This window comes from Ambystoma mexicanum, chromosome 2p (assembly GCF_040938575.1).
Source record: "Ambystoma mexicanum isolate Mex_15411 chromosome 2p, UKY_AmexF1_1, whole genome shotgun sequence".
In the NCBI taxonomy this organism is placed as follows: Eukaryota; Metazoa; Chordata; class Amphibia; order Caudata; family Ambystomatidae; genus Ambystoma; species Ambystoma mexicanum.
Window position 1 is genome coordinate 1,469,932,769 of NC_090923.1, and position 17,224 is coordinate 1,469,949,992.

The 17,224-nt window shown below is 45.4% G+C and overlaps 2 protein-coding genes across 2 annotated transcripts in view; one reads left to right on the forward strand and one right to left on the reverse strand.

Moving 5' to 3' along the window:
• LOC138567633 (zinc finger protein 10-like) overlaps positions 1-16,012 on the forward strand; it is a 688,866-nt gene extending 672,854 nt beyond the window's left edge. Inside the window, exon 10 of the mRNA XM_069646068.1 lies at positions 15,482-16,012. Within this exon, the coding sequence (XP_069502169.1) occupies positions 15,482-15,531 (50 nt within the window). The 3' untranslated portion in view covers positions 15,532-16,012. The remainder of the gene's footprint in view (positions 1-15,481) is intronic.
• LOC138567632 (hemoglobin subunit beta-2-like) lies at positions 9,275-10,854 on the reverse strand. The gene is made up of 3 exons (XM_069646061.1): positions 10,694-10,854; positions 10,332-10,554; positions 9,275-9,535 (listed from the first exon to the last, which is right to left on the reverse strand). Exons 1-3 carry the CDS (start codon positions 10,783-10,785, stop codon positions 9,407-9,409), a joined length of 444 nt encoding a protein of 147 aa, XP_069502162.1. The 5' UTR covers positions 10,786-10,854; the 3' UTR covers positions 9,275-9,406.
• Positions 16,013-17,224: the final 1,212 nt, after the last annotated feature.

Consider the following 17,224-nt stretch of genomic DNA (forward strand, 5'->3'; position numbering starts at 1 on the left):
TTGCAAGGTTCCAAAATCAGCACCGCAGATACTGGTCAGGTTGAAGGGCGTCAAATGGGGTATAAAGTTGTGTTAACAGGATTACAGCTGCCTGTGGGCGTTCTGGTTACTGGGAATCTCAATCCAGTGGTTTAAATGACTTGGTAAGTCTTTTTCTTCTTCTCTCCCACTCCATGCATTTTGGCTGGCCCATTCAGTGAGGAGACTGGTTCAGGTGCAGCAGACAGAGGGGCAGCCATTACCACCACCATAATCTAGGGATGGTTAAGGGCAGGAACATAATTTCACCAAAATGCCAAGGGTAGCAGAAGTGACATCACATGATGTCATTTGACCCCACTCCGAAGTGATTTCTCGGGAAGCGATGGAACACGACCTTTCAACCCTTGACAAAACAGGAAGTTGCATCACATAGCATTGTTCCTAATCACATTACTCAAAATATGGTTATGATATCACTATAATGTGATATACATTTCATACAAGAATGGATCATCATATGTATTGTTAATATCAGTGTGTATAGGCCCATATTACCAAATGACTGTGAATGCAAGCAGACGTCCATGGCCAAATGTTAATGATGTGTTATTATGTAACACTTACGCTTAAGCGCTTTATATAGAACAAATATACATACAATGTCACCCAACCTGTGTTGATACTCATTTATCGACTTCAGACGAATGAAAGGTTGAGTTGATGTGTTTAAGAACAGACTAAATCAGTGACTGACCCCCTAATGTGTTCCTGAAATAAACCTTTAATGAGTTTATCAATTATTGTATAGAATTCCAGAAAGACAAATTATTTGTTATTCCTATTCTTTCTTATTTAGGGTCACTGCTGAAAGTGTTAAACTTGCTGAACCCCTGTTTTTTTTTTAATGTTAGAGGCCTGGGCAAGAAAGCCAGACACTCCTGAAGCAAAGAGCCACGTGGTGCTGGCCACAGCCCAGGAAGATGCATTTGAAAAAAGAAGAAAAAAAGAAGAAAAAAAAGAAAAACGTTTTTTTAATTTTTTTTTTAGGTGTAGCAAGGGAGACCACGGGGGCAGCAAGGGAGACCTCATGGGTCGCAATTGTGACCCCTAAATGACATGCCTGGTTAAGGGACAGAGCTGTCCTCTGCCTTGGATGCCTCTCATCTTAATCTCACTGTTGGAGGACCTTGCAATGCACTGCTCTTCCAATAGATGTCCAATTACTTGTTCTTGTCTTCTTGAAAGTTCAAAAGAGAAACTCTAAGAGAAAAGCACGATGGTGGAAACACTTTTCCGGTCAACCTTTACCTCTCTGACTACTTTAATTCTGCCCCTTTCCTATGCCTGCTGACTTTAAATTCCCACTGTAGTGCAACACCCTGGTGTGAAGCTGGCCTTTGCTATGTGAGTGCCCCTTTGAAGCAGATTCACCAGGAGATCTCCTAGTGAGACCTCATGTGGCCTGTTACCCTTCCTCCCAGGGAACCAAAGGAAGGCAGCATTATGGCTATTGCCTACTAGGAGCATTGGTGACAAATAGGCTATCCATGAAGAAACATTGCCTTGACATCACTTATCTGGCTTCACAGGGTTGACACTGGTTTGATATCAAATTGTTGTGGCTTTATGAATTGGGTGATTTTATCAGTCACCATACCATAACGGCATGTGGCTTATTCTTAGAGAATACTTTGGCACCAGACTGATAAGGCAACAAAAATTCAATTTGAGTTTGGCGGTTCAAAAATTAATATGCAACCTCTGGCTGCAATAACTTTGGGTCATATCAGCTGTCAGGAATGTACATGTGGCCTTCAAACCCACCCAGTGCCACTGGAAAGCATGAGCTGCAGAGATCTTGAGGCTGGTGCATCATAGGTACATGGATGCACTATGTTTTTGGCATGGAGCTTTGTGAAATGGGAGTTAGATTAGCATACTCCCTTTTCAGAAACAAAATTACACATATCATTTTATATTAATAAGCCAGGGCTTTGACACCCTCAGCAGATGTCAGTCTGTCAAAATACAATTGGCTGGCACTAGTGGCACCTGGCAGTACTATGGGGCTGCGTGGCTTATTTCTGGAACTACTATTCACTAAGCATCGGAGTGAATCTACACAGAACTTCCTACTGTTGGAAAAAGAGGTGGACATTCTGTCTGATTCACTAATATGGCGTACATATGCCTGCAAACCATGAATGAAACATATGCAGATGTATATTTTGCCAGAGGTGGAAGGATTTTTTTTAACTAAAAAATGCCTTAAACCATTGCCTCACATTAAAAGAAAATGTTTCTCAAACACGTGCCCACTTAATTTCCACACACTCATTTTCACCTCCCAAACTACGGTTAGCTGAAAGTTATGCACCTTGAGTATTCTTTGTGAATAACATGTAAGTTAGATACCCTGATACACCCACAAAGTCAAAGACACATCCATTCCATGTGACATGTGCCAGTGCAAATGTTGCTAATTGGCAGAACTTTCTAGAAGGTGTTTGCTCAGTGTATGTACGCTTGTACGTTTATCACAGTCTCATTTGTATGCTTCTTCATAACCTGGGCATTTGTCCATTAGTTAGGCCATGTGTATCACCCATTTCTCATTCTTGCCAGCCCCTTTCCTTCCCCCTCTAGTAAGGTGCTGAATGAGACATTTTTTTTTGGTTTGGCGTAACAAGGCCGCAGATTTATTTTCACATATATACAACCACAGCAAACAGATCTTGAAAATAGTTCCAAAGATGTAGCGACTGCTCCTTGTCCTGCTTCCCCCTTTTTATCCATGTCCATTGCAGGCCCAACTCCCCCAAGACCTTCGAGTCTGAGAACCGCCTGCCCCTGCAGGTATTTGCGGACTAGGGGAGCGCCGTTTGTTGGGGGGAAGCTGAGCCCCAATTGCTACCGCCAGACACCCCCGCCGTTTAGGCTCCCAGGAGGCGCTGTCCAGACGGGGCGAAGCCCCTTCCGGTTTAGCAATGGCTCATTCGGAGTCTTTCTCTTCTCATTGGTCGCCACAACACCGCACTGTCATCCTGCGACAACGACGTCCATGCTCTGCCGTAGCTGTAGGGTGGGTGGGTGTAAAAACTAAATCCTCTCCTGGTTGACGGGCGCCCGGCTGCTGGAAGAGCTGCAAGTGCTCCTGTGCCGGGCGCCCGCTGCATATGAAGCCCTTGCTCCTCCCCTTTCCATTGTTGCCCTTCGCGGGCTTACTGTTGCGCTTGGCGCTCTTTTGGAACTCTTGCCGCCCTCTCCACTGCCCCCGAGGGAGGAGGGGGGACGAGAGAGCAGAAGGAGGAAGGCCCCTGCCCCGGTTATCGGGGTGCCTCCTCCATTTTCTCTCTGTATTTCCGTCGTCACCTTCATAACCTGGGCATTTGTCCATTAGTTAGGCCATGTGTATCACCCATTTCTCATTCTTGCCAGCCCCTTTCCTTTCCCCTCTAGTAAGGTGCTGAATGAGACATTTTCTTTTGGTTTGGCGTAACAAGGCCGCAGATTTATTTTCACATATATACAACCACAGCAAAGTGATCTTGAAAATAGTTCCAAAGATGTAGCGACTGCTCCTTGTCCTGCTTCCCCCTTTTCATCCATGTCCATTGCAGGCCCAACTCCCCCAAGACCTTCGAGTCTGAGAACCATCTGCCCCTGCAGGTATTTGCGGACTGGGGGAGCGCCGTTTGTTGACGGGAAGCTCAGCCCCAATTGCTACCGTCAGACACCCCCGCCGTTTAGGCTCCCAGGAGGCGCTGTCCAGACAGGGCGAAGCCCCTTCCGGTTTAGCAATGGCTCATTCGGAGTCTTTCTCTTCTCATTGGTCGCCACAACACTGCCACGCCAAAGGTGGGTTACCGCCCACCGTGGCTCCCCCTTTTCCTATTTTGTAGTTCTAGCAGTTCTGAGTACACCTTGCTGCCCAGTGCAACTCTGTCTATCCTCCTTTGACCAGGGATTTGACCTTTGCCGGTTGTGCCTGATCTAGGGATACTTCAGTCCCCTCCACCTTTCCATCATACCTTGACCTGCTCTCGCACAACCGGCTCCCGGTTCGACCACTGCTTTGAGGCCAACTGCCTCCCCTTTCTTCCAACCATCCCTTGGTAGACCCAACTCTCTCAACCCTCCATGCCTGATACCCACCTGCCCCTGCAGGTGTTTTGGACTGAGAGAGCGCAATTTGCTCGAGGAAGCGGAGCCCTTGCTGCCCCCACCAGACGGCCCTGCCGTTTTAGGCTCCCAAGAGGCGCTGGTCCGACTCCGTTCCTTGCCTTGTCCAACCATCTCCTTCGTAGACACAACTCTCTCAACCCTCCGTGCCTGATACCACCCTGCCCCTGCAGGTGTTTTTGGGTTGAGAGAGCGCCATTTGTTCGAGGAAGCGGAGCCCTCGTTGCCACCACCAGACGCCCCTGCCGTTTCAGGCTCCCAAGGGGCGCTGGTCAGACTCTGTTCCTTGCCCAACCATCTCCTTGGTAGACACGACTCTCTCAACCCTCCGTGCCTGATATCACCCTGCCCTTGCAGGTGCTTTTGGGCTGAGAGAACGCCATTTGTTTGAGGAAGCGGAGCCCTCGTTGCCACCACCAGACGCCCCTGCCGTTTTAGGCTCCCAAGAGGCGCTGGTCCGACTCCCAAGTAGTGGAGTCTATACACCAGGCTACTGTACATACTGACTTGTATTCGGGGTCGAAACTTATCCCACTTTTTCCCTCATACTACTGGTGTTTTATTGTCTCAACTTAACTGACCCACGTGCACGAGCCCCAATAAATTGTGTTGTGTATTAGTATCCTTCGTGGCCACCTCTGCAGCCCAATGGATTGCCTGAGCCCTCTCCCCCGCATCAGTGCCCTTGCAACTACCAGGCCATGCAGTGATAAGGTACCCCACCATGCCCGCAACCTGGTCGACCTGCCTTGTATGGTATGCCCTCTTGTGCATCCACCTCGGTGGATCAGCCACTGACCTGAGCGCCCCAGCAACCTTCACAACCTGGCCAATTCAGATATGCCCCATACCGTGAAAACTAGAATCTGCCCCGATATGGTTGCCTACAAGGGTATCCATCTATCTCCGTGCCCTTATTGCCTCCCCGGCCTGTTCTCCCATCCTCTCCTAACCTGCTTTATATCATTTGGAATGTTGTTATGAGGATAGGTTTTGTATAATGCGCTTAATACCCCGAGGTTTCCAAACGCTGACAAGGGATCGAACTAGTGTTGTTCTGTGTTGTCTTGCTTCCAAGGCAAACCTGCTCCCCCTGAGCTATCCTCCCCTCTACGCTTTGAACATTCCCTGATTAAACCGATTCACTTAGGTATGTTCACTCTTCCTCCCAATTTGCAAAGCATAGCCACTCCTGTCACGTTGTGTGACCCTGATCAACCCCTTAATGACAAGCCATGGTATGCTAAGCTAGCATCAGTGTATCCTAGTTTAACACACTCCGAGCCGACACTATGCTCATTCATTCAAAGAACTACAGCCATGCCGCACTCGTAACTCAGTGCAGTTGAACCAGAAATGTAGTACTGACTATCCTGCCGAGCAAACTTATCATCCTATCTGTTGTTCTTCCTGCAGCAAACTCCTTTGAGTCCTGTGAGGGGCGCTATTTTCTGGAAGTTCCAACCTTCCTGCGGGGGCCCTCCGAGGAAAAAAGCTATCCTTCCATTGCCTCCCCCTTGCTTAGCCCGGGAACCAACCCTGTCCTCACCTACTGTACCGTGACCTGCGCCACCCTGTCGTGATCCAGACCCACCACCTCCCTGTCGTGGAACTTCGCTTAAAAGCCTGCTGCGCTGAAAAGTTGGCTACAGCAACATCTCTTCACGGGCCCCACGTGAATTCCGTAAGAGTCATTTGCTGGAATCACAGGACCAGTATTGATTGCCCGCAGTGCCTTTCCCTGCGCCAACTATTGACGCACAGCACCCTTTGCCGTAGTGCATCACCCTGTGAGTCACCATCTTGAAACCCCTAATAGAATTAACATTCATGCTGTGGCAGGAGGGGTCCAAACCCCCCCCAACCTTACAGGACTCTACCACATGCCTTAACCGGTTGTGCCACCCGACCAGTTGTACTATCCGGACACCCGACTGCTTCGTTCGTAAGTTGCCTGTCTCAAACACCCTTACCGTCGCCAGGTGACTAGCACTCGAGCTCAAAAAACAGGGCAAACTTCTATAATGATAATGCTGCGTCATTTATATAGCGCCTTAATCCGAAGCTCTTCACCAAGCACATCCTTACATCACATATTACCCCACCGAAATTGGTACTTAGGCCTCGTAATAATGAAAGACTGAGTTGGCCTTGCAGGGATCCGAACCTGCGGCCTGCAGATCACACTAGCGAGCGCTTAACCTGCTAATTTATTAATTTATGTTTTTAAAGCGCTTCCCAACCCACGGAATTCCAGGAATTAAATTCATTATTTGGCACGCGCTTAAATACCCAGAGGTTTCAAAGCGCGGACCGAACCTGTGTTGCTTTGTGTCGAAGGCAAACACGTTGCCGTGTTCTATCCTCCAGCGACAGCTGAACCCGAAGTGATCGACCTTAGTGGTGCACCACCTCGGGCCTTACGACTTATTTGGGGCAATGTTGGCCATATTGCGACCTACTAGTCTGAACAACAAGCAAAGTGAAACACCGTCCAGGAGGACTGGTGTTTTATTCCTCCACCCCACTTGCTAGTCTTTCCTAACATAGTATTCTAGGACAAATCCTGCAAAAACATTGCAATGTTACGTTTTACCGAGTCCCCCCATTAGAAACATTGCCCATTCCTCGTTCTATCCATATTCAGACCTGTGCGCATTACCAGAGCATGTGCTAGGGAGTAAAGGAGTAACCCTCCTCCCAACTTGTCGCCCGTCCCCCTGTCCACGTTCCCAGTTTATGCAATCTCATTGCTAGCACCATTCTTCCGCTTGCTAAGAGCTCACCACCATCCCCCTTTGGATTGCGTGTGCTAGACCTGGCCCGCGCTATCTCGCCCCGCCGATCACGATCACCTTGGCCGCAAATTCCCGGTCCCCCTGTCTACTAGACCATCTCTGTACTAGTGGCATGGTTGCGAGCAACCCGTACCAGTTAATACACTCTTATCCCGTTTGTCCTTAACAGTGCCCAAATTCCCCTTGCGCTCTGTTGCATCCCCAAACAGACCTAAAACCCAACTCCATTCTGCCTGCTGGCAGCTACGGCCGAGGGATGCCCACTCCACCAACCCCCACACACCCGCCGCGGAAAACAAGCGGGAATAATTTACACCAAGACATAGTAATGCCTATGTGGGGCTGTGCATGCCTCCCTGCCCCGTGCGTGTAACCTAACCAAGGGGGATCTTTCTCACTAAAAGACTGCAGTTCCAGCACATCATGTGGTTCCTTTGCCAGGGAGACTTAATCACAACGGCCATCATGTTCATAACAAGTCGCCAGCCAGTATGGGGAATGGCCTGCAAAAAACGTCTATTCACAGTTTATTCCTGCAATGGCCGCTGCCGCATGGATACAATTGCGCAGCTGAGCGGAAATGCCAGTAGATAAGTCAAGATACCCAAGGGAGGTGGGTATTCACATACCCGAGAGGTTGCTTGAACCCGCGCACTGATGCTCTACTCGTTGAACTGTTCAGGTCCCATGGGCCACTCGCCATCAATTGAACAGTAAAATCAACAACGGCAACGCACGGCCCCCAGGTCATGCACAACCACACCCCCAGCATGTGCATGTGGTTTTCACATGTACACGCGGCTAACGCGCGTGTACATGTGAAAACCCAAGTATCAAAACACTTAGCATGCCCATGGCCATCTGAGCGCAGCTTTAAAATAGCGCGGTTAACCCGCTAATTCCCCGCAACGCAAATTGGCAGGAGGTATCCAATAAAGCCCGAGGCCCCTTCCCCCTCACAGAGGGCGTAAGGATTCAGCAGTTTAGCATTCATTCACTGCATACGCTCCTACCTTGGCCTCTGTTCCCGAACGTTCCCCGCTCGCCTTTCCATACTACCTTGTTCCTTACTCGACGCCACCTGCCACGAAATCGCCTCCTTCTCTGCCACCAGCAGCAGTCCCGCACCCTGAACCTTTCTAAACAGGCACAGGAAACCACAACGAGAAGCTGCCAGTCGTCTGGTGTGGCAAAAACGAAATCCTCTCCTGGTTGACGGCGCCCGGCTGCTGGAATTTGTATTTTTTTGTATTGAATAAACATATTCCACTCCAGTTAGACATAGAAGAAAAACGCTTGGTGAAGCCTTCCTTTCCCCACTAAAGCCTCAAAATAATATTACAAGTGCCAATGATTTTGATTATTAGGGGCATTTGCCCTACAATGGCAACATGCCCGCATGTGACGGTGTACCTCACGTATGGTGACGATACCAGGCTCGGCCCCCCCTTTTGGCATTTGATACTGCACTTACTTAACGAACATTGGCAGCACCTGGGAGAATATACCAACACATATGGTAACTATAGCAGCCATAGGATTGCATGTGTAAGGCATCTGAACACTCGCTTGACATATTTTGGCAGCATCTGCACATGTGGGTGCAGGCCTGGCCCATTTGAGAACCCTCGGGATGCCCTAGAACAAGCTCGTTTTGCTTTGCCACAAGCTGTCAATACACGCAACACATTCCGATTTGGAGGGCCGGTAGGCAGTCGTGTGGCTCCTCGGAGGTCTGGGGTCTCCCAGCTGGCCGTTATTTTGTCCCTGCACTTTCATCCCTGGGAGGCCAGGTTCTGAAGTAAACATAGCACATGGTGGCACCATTGGGACGTTTAAAGGTACTCTTGGCATATGGAGGCGACTCCTGGACTATGCCTCCTACATGGTGAACTACCAGGGATGTGATGTCATTAGTGGGAAATGAGTGTACTACCTCGCCATAAAATGGCAACAGCTGCCAAATGGTGCGGGCACCTAGGCAAATGCTGGCATCTGAAATTCAGTGACAGTTCAAAGACAAAATCGAAGTTAAGTCGTAACAAGCGTTTTCGTTGTGATCCATAGATATTGCTTTGACTTTTGTTGATATTTATGGGAAACGCATCAGGGATTAACAACGCTGAACGATAATCTATTGCCCCTCGTTGTATCCCTACAAGCGGGCAGGGTGGGTCTCCCCCCTGGGCTTTGTGAATGTGTACAATGCGCGGTTTGGGGCTATGCGAGGCGACCTGGGGGGAGTTGCTGATCTGGGAACGCGCCGTGTCTAACCCACAGCGTGCACCTTAAAGGAAACACAAAGCCAAAGATAAGTCAGTTGTCAGTTTATTTGGGGTTCAGTTTTGCTGCGACGTGAAAGCAATGGTTACAATCAATGATGCGATCGCCGGGCACAATGATGCGAATGCCATTCGATTGCTATGCACGCCCCCTCGACTACATCAGTGGTAGCTGTGGCTCAGAGCATGTGCCACGGCCCGCATCAACTTTTCGAAGGCCAGCTGCTTATGCCATGTAAATTCGGTCTGCAAGGTTTGGGCCAGGCACACGACCACAATGCGGCCAAAAAGCTGAAAGAAACAAACACACACGTTTATTCAAAGTATACAGTACTGAAAGTAAAATCTAGCTTCGAGTTTTTATCCTACAAGGGTCAGAGCTACAGCGATATTGCGCCAGACTTGCAGCGCATGCGCATCCCTCCAACCTATTGCTCAGAATGTAAGTCGCCCTCACACGATCACCTGTGCAGAGGTCGCGCAGGCCACTCATGAAAGAGGGGTGCCAGGAAATGCCCCTGGTCCCTGTGTGGCCCGTGTGCCTTTGGACAGTACCTAGTGCAACACTTACTGTTTTGTTTTTTGTGGCACCGTAACATATCTAGATGTGGTTGATGCTTAAATGTGCACCCCTCTAGGGGATCCCATGCAGATGACACCACCCCCCCTCCCCAAACACGTTTCTCTTGTGTTTAAATGGATGTGGAACAATCGAACATGATGCGATTTCTGTCACCAAATCACCTTTTTCTCATGTTTGAAGTATGTGCTCAATTGCTAACACTGATACAGAACCTTAAATATGCACTCGGGTGGGAAAGTTTCAAACTTTCACATTCAAATATATGGGTATTTTTCCAGTTTAATCACTGATTTGTACCCACGACTGTCTATTACCCGTGTGTTGTGTCGTGCATTAGCCGTATGTGTGTACATACACTTACTTTCTTATTTCACATACTGAGAACATTCTGGATTCTATAACATTGAAGCCCGTAGAAAAAAGCCTCAGTGGCATATAGATAAGGAACGCTGTCTCGGGGAGATGTACACACTGCATAGGTCACTAGGTGTATAGTATATTCACCTTGAAGTTTTGCGGGTCCACAAAGAGCTTCAGGCAATGAGTGCTACTCAGGTCGGCATAGTATTCTTGGAGGTTGTCCAGGTGCTTGGTGGCCTCACAGACGGATCTCATCACTTTGGCGCCATGGGCGAGGACCCTCGCGTTATGGCAGATAGCATCACAGGTGGACATGTCACCGAAATCCGGGAAGTATCTCCGTGACCAGGGATACACACACATCAGCCTATTCGGGTAAGCAAAGACGATATGGCGCTCATCAAAACATGCTTTACATTTTTCAAATGGTTAATCTCTACACATTGATAGGCGTTTTCCATGTGAGATAAAGATAGGAGCGGTCCGGCATCACACCCTTTGCTTACCTTGCAAGGCATTGACCTCCGAGAGCGTCTACATTAACTTTGCCTAAAATCGCACCGACGTCCTTGCGTTCTTCGGCTGTCAGGTGAACCATGGCGGATCCGCTGTTGTTAAATTATAGCGAAGTCGTCTTCCAAATTCGGGCATGCTCCGACTGCCTGCGCTCCGAGGCTTAAATACTCGACTTGCAGCCACACCCACTTTGCTCGCTGACTGAAGTTGGCACGAAACAGAGAACAAGGGGCGTGCCATTGCTCGGCATCTGCTTCTACGCGATAATACCATGTTCACCCATCACAATTGCTTGCATCCATTAATTAATTGCTTATTAGTAGCATGCTAATATTGGTTGGGGGGTGGGGGGGCATGACATCTAAATGAAAGGGGCCCATGCCAAATGAGTGAGACAAAATGGTCAGGCATTAAAGTTGGGGGGGGGGTGGACAAACACCCCTGCCCCCCTCTAAAATTACGCCCATGATGCGCACTGTGTAGGCGCCACTTTAGGGCTACATTTCCAGTCATATCACAGTCCCGCGGGATTTATTAAAGGCTCAATCCCGGTTATTACCAGTGCTGTTTTTTTTGACAGCACGCGGTCATTCTTGACGTGAAGTTCTTTATGGTGTACAGAGAAGAGATTATTTGCTGATTTTCATAGTCGCAATCTACTTTTTTGGGAGGAAGTGTTTACAAAACCATCAACGTAATATAAAGAAAGCGTGCGAAGGCGAAAACTAACACGGCGGATGGATCTGACTTCGTGGCCCGTGCTTTTTTTCCGTCTGACGCGCCAGGGCGGCAATATGGAGACACCTCCTAGCTCAGCTCTTTAAAACAGCAATTAGAACAGGCACTTTACTCGATACCCGGAGGAAGTCAGACATACACATCCGCCTATTTAGCTGCCCGGTCCCTCATTTAACATGTTGGAAAATAATCTTTCGACACGATTCTATACTTGTCTCAAAGTAAGCCACGTACTGCTGTGGGCTCAAGCAGGGTTGGGACAGGCGTAGGTACTAATGGGCAATCATTTGGACCGCGTTTTCTAATGTCTCTATTCTATTTGTGGACTCGGTGGGTCCTTATGAAGAGTGGTTCACAATACGAGGTCTGCTACAGTACGGGGAAACATTGTTCTGGCACCATCTTCGTCAACGATTTAAACAATAACTGGTTGTTATTGACGTTGATAATGCCTTTGATTGGGGTGAGAGGGGCTTATTCTGCTGGAAGAAAGCAGGGTTGTTATCTTTTGCGCGTTTTCATTACACGTTCTGTTCACAGCTGGGCGCCGTGCAGGAAAACACTCCTAGTGGCAAATGTCAAGAAAATCAAGGGAATGGGCTTGGGACAATATAGCAGAAAAACTAAAATGTGTAGGGGAAACGTGATCGAGACATTGCAACAGGCAACTCGTTTTGATTAGATGGCGAAATGTCAAGGATCCCGCAATTAATGACAAGTAAAAAATACATTACACCAGAACGCTTCGGCCATTTTGAGATTGAATGTACGCTTTGTGGGACGGCCATGCGCTCGGTCCTTCACGTTTTTCTCTATAAGGCCATTTCAGTTTCTACATATGGCACGGATATGTGCAGGTTTGGCCGGCAGAACGGGTGTTGTGTAACACGCGAGATACATTCTAATTATTGAACCAACAGTTGGGTTCTCAACCTCCAAGTTCACACACTGAAGGAAGTAAACTGGGTCGAAAGTCTCTCTTTTTTTTTAAAATTATTGTTATTAAAAATTATTTTTTAAATCAAAAACACAACACATAACACGCACAATAAAACGCAGGATCTGTATTTATGAAGACAAACATTACAATCTATGTTTTAAAGTAAACAGTGATAGCTTTTTCAGAACGCATCAAATAAATTACTATAAACAAAACGCTATACAATATCCACTACTTCTGAGACAGTGCCCATCTGTATTACTCGAAATACACAAATTCTCGACACTTTCCTGTTAGAAATGTATTTCACTCTGGAAGTCGCCACACTATTTGACGAAAACTCAAAAGTCGCACATCAGTGGTGCGAACGGGTAAATGACATTTTTAAACACGCCAGCGTTGGTAACATGAAAATCATGTATCCGGCAGAAATGTTGTCACGCAAATTGCCGAAAACATGAATGTACGCCCAATAGCATTTTTTTTCTTCAAAATAAAGAATAAAAAATATAAACAGTAAAGTAGACATGAGATCGATCATAATATGAAGTCAAATAAAGTTTAAAACATACATGAAGAATATTAATGATATAATAATACATACTAAGTAATAGGTTTTCCTTAACACAGTAGGACCACTATGTGCCTATAGGCAACAGCTCCCCTTAGTGGTGGCAACAGGCAAAGCAGGCAGTCTCTCCTGCACATGACTGCATCTGACAAACATACACCTAGGCTTTTATTTCTTGTAAGATTCATTTTAAATGCCATATATTGATCTAATTGGGTGTTTATGGTCATGTTTATTTTCTATATACAATTTATAATGAGGTTCCTATCAGTGGGACCTTTTAGAGCCAAAGGGCCTGAATCACAGAGCGTTTTCCAATGGGATAGTGCCATTATAAAGCGCTTCTATGAATCCGGCCCACACTGTCATAACACTCTTAACCCCCTTAGTGAGCGCCAATGAATAAGTGTGCCATTTTAATGAAATATCTGCACATTACACCAAGTACTGTTCTTCATTGCCTGAGTATTATTAGCAGTCACAAAGGCTGCCTGCCCTCCTTACATAGTTTCCTTCTCCAATTGTAAATAGGTATCAATAGGTATTAACACACAGTCATCCTCATATAAGTTCTTAGGAAGCCGACGGAGTGCTCCCTAATCCAGGGAGGATGAGGCAGCCATGAGTTCTGGGGCAAGGAAGAATAGGGCGAGGCGTAACAAAGATTGTCCCTTAGTCCCTTAGTAATCTGGACATTACCCCTGTGAGGAAATGACTAATGCTCTGCAGGAGTACAGGGAGGAGAACAAACATAATTGCCTTCTATTCACCAAAGTACCACTAACCCAGCAGTGATGCCAATCAGAAAGGTGAAACAGACGCAGCCCCTTAGGCATACGTTCTTCATCTGTGCAGGCCGAAGGCCGTCTATATCCGCAGGAGGCATGTGTGCTGATAACAGTAGCAACCGGCTTTAGTACAATGGATACACAATAAAGTAATGGCCAAGCAAAGTTCTAGAAAAATAGCAACTTTAATAAAACAATCAATCCAACCAACTAATTCAAAACACTAAAAACCCATATCTGTAAGAGAAACACAGAGAATGTGGTCTTTGGTGAGAACAGAGCACTCTGAGCCAATAAGCCTTAGGAGCAATGTCGATGTTCATGGAAAGGTTAGCAAAGACAACGAAGTTGGGGCTTAAATGTCCCTAAGGCCCCTTAAAGTGGACCAGGGGGACAGTTTCTCTTCAAAATACCGTTAGTTCTTGTTTTGTGTGTGGGGAAGGTGGAGAAAAATAAAAGCATAAATAAACAAACAATAATTGAATACTCAAATGAAAATGCACTTTAGCCCCCACTCTAATTTGTAAAGTCCTTAGAATTATCTTTCACTCCTAGCGGACTCTTGGGTTTTAATGTATTGTAGAAGGTCTGACTTTGCCCTTGTTTTCCGTGGAATTTGAGCATGTGCAGGTGACAGTACTGGAAAGGTGGTGTTCTGTAAGAATTGGAGCTGCAGACGTTTAAATCCACATCATTACTTGGAATAATTAGATACAGTATGAACAATTGACTGCTTATTATGGAGCAGAAGTCATCATAACTAATAATAATTAATTTGGTGGGAGAGATGCCTACGACCCTCAGCGGGAATCAATGGATAGGAAATCATCATTTGATGTAGTAGGAAGTGGTCATTGAGAAACAACTAAGTATGAATGAAAGGATCTATTGTAATTGATGGGCAGCAGGATACATTTGCCGGAAAGGTCTACTGGTGGGTTCAAGAATGTTCTTAGGTTTCAAAGTGGTCAGGTGACCTGTGACCTACAGAGAGGTTTGAGGTCTGGAGGGCAGGTTAGGCTAGAGCGGTCAGTTCCTGATAGATGTAGGTTGCCATTTTTCCTAGACTTTCAAGTCAACGATTACAGCTGTCTCTGTTTGTCACCACCCAAAATTGATGTGTGAACCTGATTTCTCTGAAAATTGGCTACAACGACTCAAGCCTTTCTTGCAGCGCAGAAGTATTGACAACTTGTGGTTCGCTTCTCCCCAAACGCTCGGCTCGCATGAACTGAGTGGGGAGAAGGCTGACCATAAGTGATGCGCTGGGATCACAGAAGGGACAGTTTTCACACTGACAATGAATATGCAAACCTTTTTACAGGATTATGCCTATATAGATCTAAAGGAAAGGGCCCCCCACGTGTTTGATTTTACAAATTGGTGCGACATCCACGTCACACCATATATCGATGTATTAAACTTTTTTTTTGTGGAGCATAACAGAAAAATGGATATCTATGAATCACACCTTTTTCCATCCCCAACCTTGAGATAATGCAATCTGCAGTGCGATGATCCTAAGGTCAAGTGCCCCATGCAATGCAATCATGTCTTATGTGTTATGTTCAAAGTTTATTGTTGCCAAAATTCTTTTTTTCATACATTTTTCCTACCCTGCCTCTTTCTAACTCAAAGCTTTTTTAAACACACAGTTAACTGTGCTTCATTTTATTTAACGCCTATTGAAAATATTATGTTGACTTTAAATAAAATACCCTGTTTTTTTCTTTTTCAACAGTTTTGTTTTTTCTTGTTTCTGTCATCAACAAACATGCCTGGTATTCATAGGTTCATGTATGAAGCAAAATACATGGATGAAGAAATCCAATCAAGACAAAGCCCAGAGAAAATTAAGGTGATCACTGATACATAGGAAGATTCTCCCAATCCAGAACCTGGTAGAATGGAAGACGCTTCCACTTGGTGTCACTGCCTCAGTGTCAATTGATGGCAACTTTGGAAGAAAATACATGTTGCAGAGAAAACTCCACCTGCATGGTCTACATGTCTGAAGACAATACTCTACAACTATGCTTAACACAGCAAGGTGACATCAGGGCAGCATGCCTTACACACACAATTCTTTGAATGGTGATGGCCCTTGTGCATGAACTTAGTGGCACTGTTCGTCCATGTATCATAAATAAAGAATAAGTAGGGTACCTATTTATTTTACTGATTAACGGACTTGCAATTGCTTTCAAATTACTTTACAATCTACATGCCCAACAATATGACGTTTTTTCTATCTTTGGTATCTAATATTTATAATATATTTATTACAGTCATCATTGTTTATATGTCATTACTTTTACAATAAGCTTACAAAGTCTCTGTTCACAAACAAAATCCCAACAAAACATTATGTTCTGAAAAATATATTCCTTTTTATACTCTCCTCTCCTGATTTATACATCATATTTACATGTTATGTTGCTTATTTTATATCTGTTTGTGTTTGAACCCTGATGTTCAGTACTTTTGCCTTGCCCAGGTCTAGCAGAGTTTAAAATGTAAAAAGAAATGTAAAAATGATTCTTCATTGTTCAATTGAACACATTTTGATTTTTTTTTTTAAAAACAGATGGTAAAAGCTTTTGGCATCAAGAACCTATAGTTGGTGGTTTCACATGGATGACTGGGAGTAAGAGTACATAGAGCTATACCAGCATGTGTTGTACATGCAATAAGGGAGGAGTTTCCAAGTGTGACTGGTGAATAGAAAGGATTCTTTGACATACAGGCAAATCAAGCTGCATATAAAATATGGTTAATTTAATTTCTTATACTCCCAAATATGAATTTTAGTTTCATTTTTATTTTTTGTTCACAGTACAAATGTCTAATAATATAATTGTATAATGTTCTTTTTTGTTCGATGCAAACCATGTTATTATTTGTTCCATTATTTCTGGTCCCAAAATATCTCCTATATTGCATGGCACTGCACACAAGTGATTTGTGCACTGTCATTCTGCTGTGCACTCATGTTTAAAAAAAGATACAAATCCAAGACACAATACATATGCGATAAAAACGAATTGTGATGCTTAGTATACTGTTAGTATACTGTTATACAATAATTGTATTTATAATGCTACAACATTCTTTAAAGAATTGTTTACTCTTAAGTTTCTTCTTTTCTAAATCATCACCATTTACTTCCTCCTCTGTAATCTGTTTTTTCTCTAGACTCTTTTAACTTGGTATCTCTAACACTGCTCACAGTTGGTTTTGCTCCTATTTATCGCAATTAACGTGTTCTGTATCCTGGGCTGGGCTGTCATATCTCTCTCTCTCTCTCTCTCTCTCTCTCTCTCTCTCTCTCTCTCTCTCTCTCTCTCTCTCTCTCTCTCTCTCACACTCTCTCTCTCTTCACTTTGGCACTTTGGGGTTCCCAAAGGATCCGTTCTCAGCCCTTTCCTTTTCTCTCTATACACAATTCCTCTATCAGCTATTATTTCTTTCTTCTTATAATCTT